The 11,230-nt window shown below is 28.1% G+C and overlaps 1 protein-coding gene across 1 annotated transcript; it reads right to left on the bottom strand.

The window, feature by feature from the left end:
• Positions 1-2,098: 2,098 nt before the first annotated feature.
• Positions 2,099-3,237, bottom strand: LOC114177101 (protein LURP-one-related 4). Its single transcript, XM_028062346.1, has 3 exons — positions 2,900-3,237; positions 2,583-2,804; positions 2,099-2,494 (listed from the first exon to the last, which is right to left on the bottom strand). Exons 1-3 carry the CDS (start codon positions 3,128-3,130, stop codon positions 2,360-2,362), a joined length of 588 nt encoding a protein of 195 aa, XP_027918147.1. The 5' UTR covers positions 3,131-3,237; the 3' UTR covers positions 2,099-2,359.
• Positions 3,238-11,230: the final 7,993 nt, after the last annotated feature.

Raw genomic sequence — 11,230 nt, 5'->3', positions numbered from 1 at the left:
TTTTACATTCAAGTTTAATTAAAATTTTAATTATTAGTACATTACATCAAATACTTTTTTTATTTGGAAAGTTCATACATAAGTGGGATCCGTAGACTTATTACAAATTACTGACTCAATATGTAATATATTTTTATTTTTCATTTTTTTATGTTTACGTTTAATAACTTTTTTTGTTATTATATTTGAGGAGTTTATTTAATGTGATTTTTTAAAACTTATTCTCTATTTAATTTTTAAAATTTAATAAGATATTTTCTATTAAATTGATATTGACACTTTTGAAAGGTAATTACTCGTCATTAATTTTGAAGTTTTCTAATTCTTCATTTTTTTTAAAATGGCCTTAGAGGTTCTGTGAGTAAAACATAAAAAGAGTAAAAGGTTAAAGAAGTTTAGAGTGATCGATACATACTCACATGATATTAACACTAATTTAATACACAACAAAAGATAATGGAATTATCGATGGATATGTTTTAATCAATAAATTTGAATTATCGATGGGTATGTTTTAGTCAATAAATTTGAATTATCGAAGGAAAAATTTGTTGATAACACAAATTTTATTTATCGACGAAAAAATTTGTCGATAATTTAAAATTATTTTTATCGACAAATTTATCGACGGATGAATCTGTAGGTAAAAGGAACGGGAAATTTTCTACCAAAATTTGTATTGTCGACGAATTATTCTGTTGGTAGAATCCGTTGATAATTTTAATTTTTTTATCGACGAATTTATCTGTCGGTAAAAGGAGCGAAATTTTTTTCACCCAAATTTGTATTGCCGACGAATTATTCCGTTAATAAAATCCGTTGATAATTTAAAATTTTTTTATCGACAAATTTACTGACGGATTAATCCATCGATAAAATGACGAAAAATTTTCCGCTAAAACTCACCTTAAAAAAAAATGATAAAAAGGAGAAGGAGAGGAAAAAAAAAGAAGAAGAAGAAGGAGAAGAAGAAAAAGAAAGAGAAGGAGAAGAAGAAGAAGAACTAGAAGAAGAAGGAGGAGGAGGAGAAGAAGAAAAAGAAGAAGGAGAAGGAGGAGAGAAGAAGAAAAAGAAGAAAGATAAGGAAGAGAAGAAGGAGGAGAAGGAAAAAGAAGATGAAGACAACGATGACGATGACAACGACGACAAAGTTGGCGAAGAAGACGAAAAAAATGAAAGAGGAAGAAGATAAATAGTGCGCATTATTTACCAACGATTTTTTTGGTAATTATCGACAAATTTTTCGATGAATAATTACCAATGGATTTTGCGGTCGGTAATTATCAACGAATTTTAATTATCGACAAAACATGATTTCCGTTGATAAAATTTGACTGACAAATTTTTGACCGTAATTCTAGTTTAACAAAATAGATTTTGACCATTACTAACAGATTTTGACCATCGATAATATCAATTTTTCTTGTAATGATAATTTAATGAAAAAAAAATTATTAGCCATTTTCAAATAAAATAGTAACCGAATTAATAAAGAATCTTATATTTATTTCACATATTATCCTCACAGCTAAGCAAAAATTTATTCTTATCTAACCAATTATATCTTTACCATCTCCACAGTTTCAATAATTTTAAAAGAAAAAAATAATAATAATTGAAGATAACTTTATTTTACAATATAACCAGTAATCCTAAATCTGAAGTATAGAATATAAATCAAAAATAAATTATTATAAATTTTATTTATAACATAATGTAAAATAAAAAATATTTACTCTATCATACGCGCTGCAGATAATAAAATGTGAGAATTGGAAAGGTAGAATTGTTTTGCCTTGATGGGAAAGGGATTGAAAATGTCACTTTTGTCCCTGACCTCGCCAAATCCACCCGGATCTTTAACAGGGGCAGCAAGGACAAAACGCACCCCACTCTGTGTTGTCTGGTCCTTATAGCTTAATCAAACTATTGTATAAGTGACCCATTTCTCTTTTTCGTGTGGGCTTCATTCAATTCCCACAAATTAGTGGTTGGCGCATTTGTGGAGATGCGTGAGTTTCTCTACCTTATCGACTCTATTATTATTATCGTTAGCTCCAATACTTTATACATAAATTAATGTTAATAGTACCAGTAATAGTAAAAACACAACATTTGGTCAAATTCCAAACATCCAGTGTACAACAAATTGTATTTCGTGTTTCCTCTGTAAACAATATATGTATACATATACATATACTATATCTATACAAACTAAGAAAATAATTCTGATTACAAAACTTGTCACTCAGAAAATTTACAAAGTGAACTTGGAATAACATTAGATCAGTCACAAAGGCCAAGCAAAATCAGTCTCCGATGAATTGTGTGTATCTCAAACTGAAGCAACTTTCTCTTTTTACATTATACCGCATATCAACCCATATACTGTGATTAAAGCCATTATGAGAGAATGATCTGTGCCAGCAGCCAAATCCAACGTTAGAACATCGTTGCTCAGTACAACACCTGAGGGTGAGTGTTTCTGCTTTGCCTGCATAATTATCAAAAGGAACATCAATACCAGTTTCAAGTTTAAGTAATTGATATGTGATTAGGAAAATCATGTATTAATTAATTACCTCGGCAACAATTTGTCCATCAATGTTCACGATCCTAAATGCTTCTGCTTTGCCACTGATTCTTACTATGCTGTATTTCTGGCACCCCACAGAAATTTGGCAAGCTACTTTCCCTTTCATCATTTGGTTACATCTTTTTACTTGGAACCATGGTTGTTCCTGGGTGCCAAAATCTGAACTGATGCATCTGTGTCCTTCCCAACATCCAAGAGCTAGTAATCTCTGCAAAAGCACAGTTCAAAGGAAAAGGTTAGTCATCAAAATCTGATACAATAACCTAGGAGGCCAAAAATACCAACAATGGGAGTGATTTGTACCTTCTTTATGGTGCAGAGAACTTTGCCTCGTAGATCCATGAGATTAACTTCTCTTCTACCCTTTCTGTCATAGTTGTCAACTCTGTAAACGATGTCACCATTTGAGTCATAGACAGTGCATCCATTGGAGTGGAAGACGAGTGATTTCAACCATAGAGTGTAGGTTTCTCTTTTGGATGTGAGACACTGATTCTGAGGAGAAGTGGGTAACTGAGGGTAAACCTTAGCCATTTTGCAGTGTTTGATTGAGAGAAAAACACAAACTTGTGTTGTTGTGTGAAGGTGTGGAATAAGGGAATGGTCTTGAGCAACTTATTTATATGCCTACCCGACCCTACCTAGTTGGCACTTTCTTTGAACCACCTTTTGGAGATAATTCTATTTAATATATACAGCACCACTGGTAGAAGAACTTCTAATTAGTTAATCAATAACTGCAAAAAAAAAAATAATGACGAGGATTAAACCCCGGATTAATTAACCCTGTCAATTTCATCTCATTATTTATTGTTTATGTCTTTGTTTTTGGCTGTTATAATCATACTATATGTGGATCAAGCACTAATCCACCTTTCTAGGATTAAATTTAATCTAATGGAAAACGGAACAGTATCATAAAACACATATGAAAGCACGAAGCTTATTTGTCATGATTGTACTACATAAAGTTGAAAAGCTTTTCCATTCCTCTCACTCACATTCTTCTGAACTACTCACCAAGATTTTTACAAAAAGCGAATGTGTGTCAGAAACACTGCCATGCGTTTTATTGCTTAAAAAAATAAGCATTAGCTTACTGATATACATTTTTATCAAACATTTGATAACTTTTTTTATAAGCACTATCATAAGCAAATATTCATTAAATACATGTTTTCAAAGAATATTCTTTGATTCTTGACCAAAAGCATTGACGTGTAAAAAGGTAACCCTCCCTCACTATCATTTATGCAGGCAATGCACCATTTTTCCTGAGTTTAAATGAAAGCAATTGGTTGACAAATTGGGTAAAGTGGAGTTAGCTAAAGGAAGAAACGTTATAGAAAGGAACATAAAGAAAGAACATAAGGAAATGGAGAGTGGTGATATTCCATTAAAGCACGTTTAAGGCATTGGATTGGGCGTGGAAAACACAGTGAATTTTATAATAGAGCAGGGACGATGCAGATGAGTTAGTTTATTTGATGTGTTCTGACTTTCATTTGAAAAGTATTAAGTAGAATTAAGTAAGCATGCACTTATCAGAAAGGTTTTCAAGTTCGTGGCAATAGCTGAAAACTTAGAGGGAGGACAGTTATAGATAGGATTAAAAACTAAAAATGGGTTTTGAAATGAACGTAGTTCGTTTCCAATTATATATATAGAATGGGTGGTCCTTGATGTGATTATAGTGCAGACATTGGTTGTGTAGTTATCTGTTAAAAAATGGGACGGCTGTGGCAGTTGATGTCACGAAAACAGGGGATAAATCATTTTTTATTGTATGCTTATCGGCTACAGTATAATTAATGATTATCCACTCCTCCTCTTTTTACTTTGGGAGCTAAATGGGTGTCATTAGGTAAACATAATATGCATTATTATCATTATTATTAGCACTGAACCAAAACCCATTGCTTTCATCATAACCATTATACCCTGAATTGGCTTCGTCAACGCAAGTTCATGGAGGTATAAAGGGTGTCGGAGGAAAGGGTTTGACTTTTTCTAAGGCATCATTATATTATCAAGCCTGGAATAGCACTTATATATTAACTAAAAAAATTATTTTCTGTTATATATATATATATATATATATATATATATATATATATATATATATATATATATATATATATATATCTTAAATTTAAAGTTTTAAACATTAAATTTTCTGTCTTAAAATTTTAATATAAAAGTAATATTATTGGAAATCTAACATGAATTAGAATTAAAATGAATTTATAATGTATAAGTCGATACAAATTTCGTCTTACAAACTGATTTTGTAAGGTTGAATTAGACTTAATGTTCATTAATATAGTATCAAAATCATTCGAATTTTATCATAATTGAATGTATTGGTTGTTGAGCCTATTATGTCACGTGATATCGAATCTATTAATATTGAGTCCTAATTCGAGATGTATATATTTTAATATGAAAAGTTCTCTTAAAAATCCTAAATTAATTAGAAATAAAATGAATATGCCCAAAAATATAAAAATAAATACAAACTTAACTTCACTGATTAGTTATATTTATTAAATATATAAATTTCTTATGCAAATTGGATATCTAAGTTATGTCTCTATGTTGAGTTCTCATAAAATATATAGCAAGACAAAATTCTTCCTACACTAATGATGATTTGTGAAGTTTATCTAAGGGGTAATTTCCACCTTTTTGTGACAAAATTTGATGAGGATTAGTATGGAATTGATACTATAATTATTATTTCGTTTTCAGGATGTCCTTTTTTGTTCATTAATGCGATTGGTTTAAATGCGTATTGTTTGCACAAGTCATACTCAATACATAAACCATAAAACAGGCACATGTGATATGTCTCCCTTCTGAAGCATGTAATTAATAGAGTTTTGTATCTACAGAAACATATTGGACCGAATCAATCAAAATATGTCTTTATATGTAATGTATTGTTAACAAATGAATTAATTGAAATAAAATTTCTGTCGAAAATCATATGCTGCAGATTTCAAGCTCAGGCCATATTAGGTGGCAACGACACTGACATGAATTCAGACAGGTAATATAGTATTATAGTATATATATATATATATATATATCTTGAATCATCTATCTATGCACATACCTTTGATGCTTTTATAAACTTTTGGCTAATTGTTGTCTTCAAGTGCAGTTCCACAAAAGACAAACAGAGAAACAGTAATAGCCAAGCGATATAGAAACCTCAGCAAAATTTTAAGGATATCACTATGGATGAAAGAAACTGTCTTTGTGTGTGTGTATATATATAATAACATGGTGGTAGAAGCAAACAACAAATTAAACTCTCTTCCTGTCAAGAGATATACATGAACAAACACCATGCATTAATTACACCAATTAGGATAAATAAATAAATAATTTAATTTTTTTAGTAATATTTCGTTAAAAATAGGAAAAAATTTCATGTACCTTTCTTCATTTTTCCGTACCCCAATTAAAAAAAATAATACTTTCTTCTTTTCTTGTTTATCCTAAAACATTTTATATTTCAACACAGAGTTGTTATTTTATTGGTGTTGGATGGAGTTTGAGAAGAAGAAAAATGGGTGTTTGTGTATCACCACCCTTAAATAATCAACTATGGAATTTTCAAAATGACCGAATACTTCATACTTACATTATAGTTGTGAAAAAAATAGGTGTATTAATATTGATAAACATTTCATTGTTCCATGGTTTAATTTGGCAAGCCAACAGTAATAGACATTATTTTTATCACGCAGCCTTAAAAGGCAATTATATGCCAAATCATACGATAAGGATTAATTAAGTTGGTAAGAAAAAAACAAAAATTGGATCATATATATATCAAGAGAAGATGAAAGTGGACAAAAAAATGTTATGTAATTTTGGTCTTTTAATATATAACCGGGTCTGCTGATATATACTTGGTCTCTCATTTAACACGTTTTCATCGAAACTTTATGTTTTACGAAGTGGGATGGAACATCGTACCAAAGTACTAGAAAAAAGAAGAAGTTCCTATACTATATTAGAAAAGAAAACTAATCAATCAATTGTGCTCTTTGTATTTGACTACTTCAAAACACATTTGAATTCTGTGTCTTACTCATAAACTGGATTTGCTAATTACAAAATGAAATACCATTTCCATAAACTAGATTGTCTAAATAAATGAATTTAAGAGAATAAATAATATGGGAATTTGTTCTCAAAATAAAACATCAGTATATAAATAATCTTGTTCAATATTTGTGGATGTGAAAAATACCATTGCCTTGCCATAGAAGTTAGAGAGGGCCAAATATTAATTAATTTGTTTAGTCATCTACCACATTTAAGCATAGAATTTAATTCGTTTAATATTATTGACATGGTTGATACGGTATTTATTGTCTTTAGGAATCACATTTTTTTCCCTAAAAAATTATCATTTTTTTATTTTATTTTATTTTAGAGTAAGAAATCAATTATCCTCGTCTATTAATTGATAAATTAGCTTAAAGCTTATGTTACTAGTTTTATTCCTAAGCCAACATACTCCATTCGATTAAATTAATTTTGTGGAAAGTAATGAGTAGTAACACATTTCAAATACATGCATAATTTTATATGTCTTACTTTTGTGTTGCTAAAATATAATTATAAGAAATTATATCTTTAAATATACTTTTAAGTAATTATAAATTAATTATTAAAGATTAAATATTTTATTAAAATTAAAACGTAAGAAAGTGTGTTAAAATGGCTAAAGGATTACGTAAAAATAATAAGAAAAAATAAGAGGTGGAAAAAGTACTAAACTAGTAAAATATACGAGAGAAAAAACGAAATACAAAATTAATAGTTAATTATTAAGTTTTTTACTGAATAATTTTATTGGTGAAATGAAAAACAAATTAAAAGTTAGTTTAATTAATTGGATGCATCAAGCATGGTTAAAAGACCACAAACCTCTTAAAACATATCGAGGGCAAGTTCATATTTAAAAGTTAATAATTATATTATTTTATGTTGTATTATTTGTTTGTAATAATATTTAATTTTATATTTTTGTAAACGCGTAAGCCATTAAATGCGCACATTTTAAAATAAAATAAAACAAAGAGGTGAGAATATTTTATAATGGTTTTTTTTTTGTCTTTTTTTCAATTATTTTTTCTTCGATGTTAATTATATTTCATAACTTTGTTTCGAATTTGATAGCTAAGACCACCTTGGCAACAAAAAAGTAAAATCATTTACACATTTTAGTTTGAAATCTATTACTTATTTCCTTTTTTATTCTAAACTACCTATTCAAGAAAAGAAAGAAACAACTCACAAATACCTAACTTGTGCTTATTAATAAATTTAGATGATGATACGTACGTTATCATACTTAGAATACGTGCATTAATATTTTGTACAACAATCATACTTCTAACACTTATCATATCATATACATTAATTGGGATGGACATGTACGAGTTTTAGTAGCTATGATAATATATTATGTGTTTTATGAACAATCACTACATGTGAAAGATTTTATATTTTCATACCACAATTTAGAAAATTCTAAGTTCTAACATCTTTTTCATATTAGAATAATAAGAAAATGTTTATCATGCTTTTAGAAAACTATTTTGGAAAAGAAAAATTAAAAGTTTGACTCAATTGTATTATATATTTTGTCTTATACTTTTTTTCTCTCTTACCATTTATTTGTCCGTTATCATATAAATTCATTTTTTTTCGTAAATTATATTTATTATAAACGAGTGATAAAAATTTAATAATATTTTTAGTAAAAACTCGATCAAGTTTAATTATTCTTAAATTTTTGTTTGTTCACTTGTTGTAAGGTCTAAAAATTTATGCTTCGCTTGACTTGGGCCCAGATAGACGATGGACTCCAATGTTGGCCCATTTAAGAAAATATATACAACCTCCAGAATCAGATTACTAATGATGATATTACGAACAAAAGCAAAATAGAAGTAACCTCAATTAAAAAAATATGTGAATTGGAAAGTAATATTGTAACGTTTAGTGGGTCTTACAAATATAATAACGAAATATTATATACGTAATTTTTATATGTAATCACCGCAGCTACCAGTTAAATCTTAAATGAAATATTGAGAAAAAAATTAAAAATATTTTTTATTACGAGTTAAATATGCTTTTTTGTCTTTAAATTAATTACCAAAATTGTATTTCGTTATGTGCCAATTTCGTCTCTATAATTAATAAAAGAATGTGAAATATCATCAACAATAAATGGTTAACAGAGTTAGAGTTTATCTCTCCTGAGTGCTTCTCTCTTTCTACTCAATACAAACCTTTTGGTAATAACTAAATAAAATTTTAATTTTCTAATAAATGTTGTAATTATTAAAAATAAGTAATATATTGAAATCCAAAATAGAAGAAGTAAATTAAATCTTTATATAATAATTATATGATTATATATATAAAATTGAATAGTATTTTTTTAGTAAAATAAAATAATCCAGATCTAATTCTGTTAGGTTTATTTGCGTGAGTAGATAACATTGGATGGTTGATAGTGAAGCGAACCATTAAATAAGCCCAACAAACCTTGATAGTTTGATGGCCCATTATCGTGGAGGTGGTGTGACGCTGATGTTGATACTGAGCCCATAGTTCTGTAATATACCTTTCCATAATAACCTAAAAAAGTTGAATCCAGTTTTCAAAATCTACACATATTTTAAAAATATTTATTTATTTAATTATTTCAGTTTTAAGATTTTTAGTTTAGATTTTTAAAAAATATTTATTTAAATTTAGTTTGCTTAATTCATTTCTAATTTATTTAATTTTTCTAAACTTTTAAATTTTAAATTTTAACATATTAAAAGTAGAACAATAATACTTTAACCCACTTTTTTTTACTTATTTTTAATCCACCATTTCAATTACTATTAGATCATCACATTACATCATTAAAAAAATCAGAAAAAATTATTTAATGGTAATTGAAACAATGAGTTAAAAATAAATAAAAAATGAGTTAAAATATCATTTTCTTTTTAATGCTCTATTATGGATTATAATGAAACCTGAATTCTCGGGCGCTGCAAAGTAAAAAGAAAAGGTCCAAGGAATGCTTAAGCGTGAAGTTTGATGTAATTATGAACTAAAAGATTCTGTTTCTGTGATTTCCTTGAATTTAAAACAAGTTGCTGCAATGGAAAATTTGAAAGTAAGAGAGAAAATTTTGACTTCAAACCCTAAAATTAATTGGCATAAGCCACTTTTAAGGTCACTAATTTCATAGTGCTCTTCCTTTCCAAAAATTAACCAATGTTATGTGTCCCTGTGTCTAACTCTTAACCAAACTTCGAAAGTTCCAATTACTTGCTTTTGAATCAATTTTCATTACGAATGGGACAGATAAACTAACTTGTAAGGATATTAGCAAAAAGAAAACATGGTAGGGAATAAAGCAAAGCAAATTTGCTCTCACCATAAGAATAAGAACTAATTAGCACTGTCCCCAACATATTATGCTGACTCGATTAGTGTCGGAGAAACATGATAATCTCATCACTTTTGTTCATTAAGAATCATAGCCAAGAATTGTATTATTATGTCTTACAAAATAGAGTATTCTCTTTAATTAATTACTTTACTTAATGATAATTATCATAGATTAACTTTTTTTTTAGTTGTTTCTAAGACGAATTTTCATGAATAGGATGATTCATGGTAACATCTTTTAACATATATTTTTTATATCTACAACAACTTAAACTTGTTTTTATTTTAGTTATTAATAAGTTTAGAAGTTTAAAGCAAAATGTAAAGTGAGTTCTTTCCATATTTATATATTTCTTCTCGATCAAATATTAACAAATTTTCAATTTGAATACTACTATGTACTTTTCGAAGAGATTTATCATAAAATTTCAATAAAATTTTAATAATCACGAGATTTGAGTCATATATATATATATATATATATATATAACATTATCTTTAATCTAAAACTTTAAAAAAAATATATTTATGAATTTTTTACATATAATATTTTTCATTCTATTTGAAATATAAATTTATACTTTATCTCTAATCTTAATTAACTATAATATTAAGGTATTGCGGATTGCATAATTGTTCTATGATAAAGATCAGCTAAACTGGACTGAGTCACAATCCAAGTATGAGATTTTTTTGAAAGACAATTGTTGAGAAAAATATTGTTTTATGTAACATCAATTGTCCTATCATAATTGAATATCGCGCTTGATTTTCTACTGATTATTCTCCTTTATTTTCATTAAGGAGACACCTTCTAGGAAGCTTGAAAATTTCTTCTATGGCACGAAAGCAAATAGAGGAAAAAAAATGGTAAAGAAGATATTGATAGGACTATGGTAACCAAATGAAGAAAGGTAACAAAGAAGAGGGAAAGTGAAGTACTTGAGGAATTTGTGTTTGGTGTGGAAGAGAGAGTATTTTGAAAAGAAAAAAAAAAAGAAGAAGGAAAAAGCATGTGGGGGCCCTGATGAAAAGCATGCACATGGGGGGATTCTCCATGCCAGGTGAAAGGAATGCTTCCTCCAACATGGATGTGTGAGGATGCTGCAACTTCCACAAAACCTAAACCAGAAACCAGAAAACATT

This window comes from Vigna unguiculata, chromosome 3, assembly GCF_004118075.2.
Source record: "Vigna unguiculata cultivar IT97K-499-35 chromosome 3, ASM411807v1, whole genome shotgun sequence".
NCBI lineage: Eukaryota > Viridiplantae > Streptophyta > Magnoliopsida > Fabales > Fabaceae > Vigna > Vigna unguiculata.
This window is presented reverse-complemented; position numbering and strand designations above follow the sequence as displayed.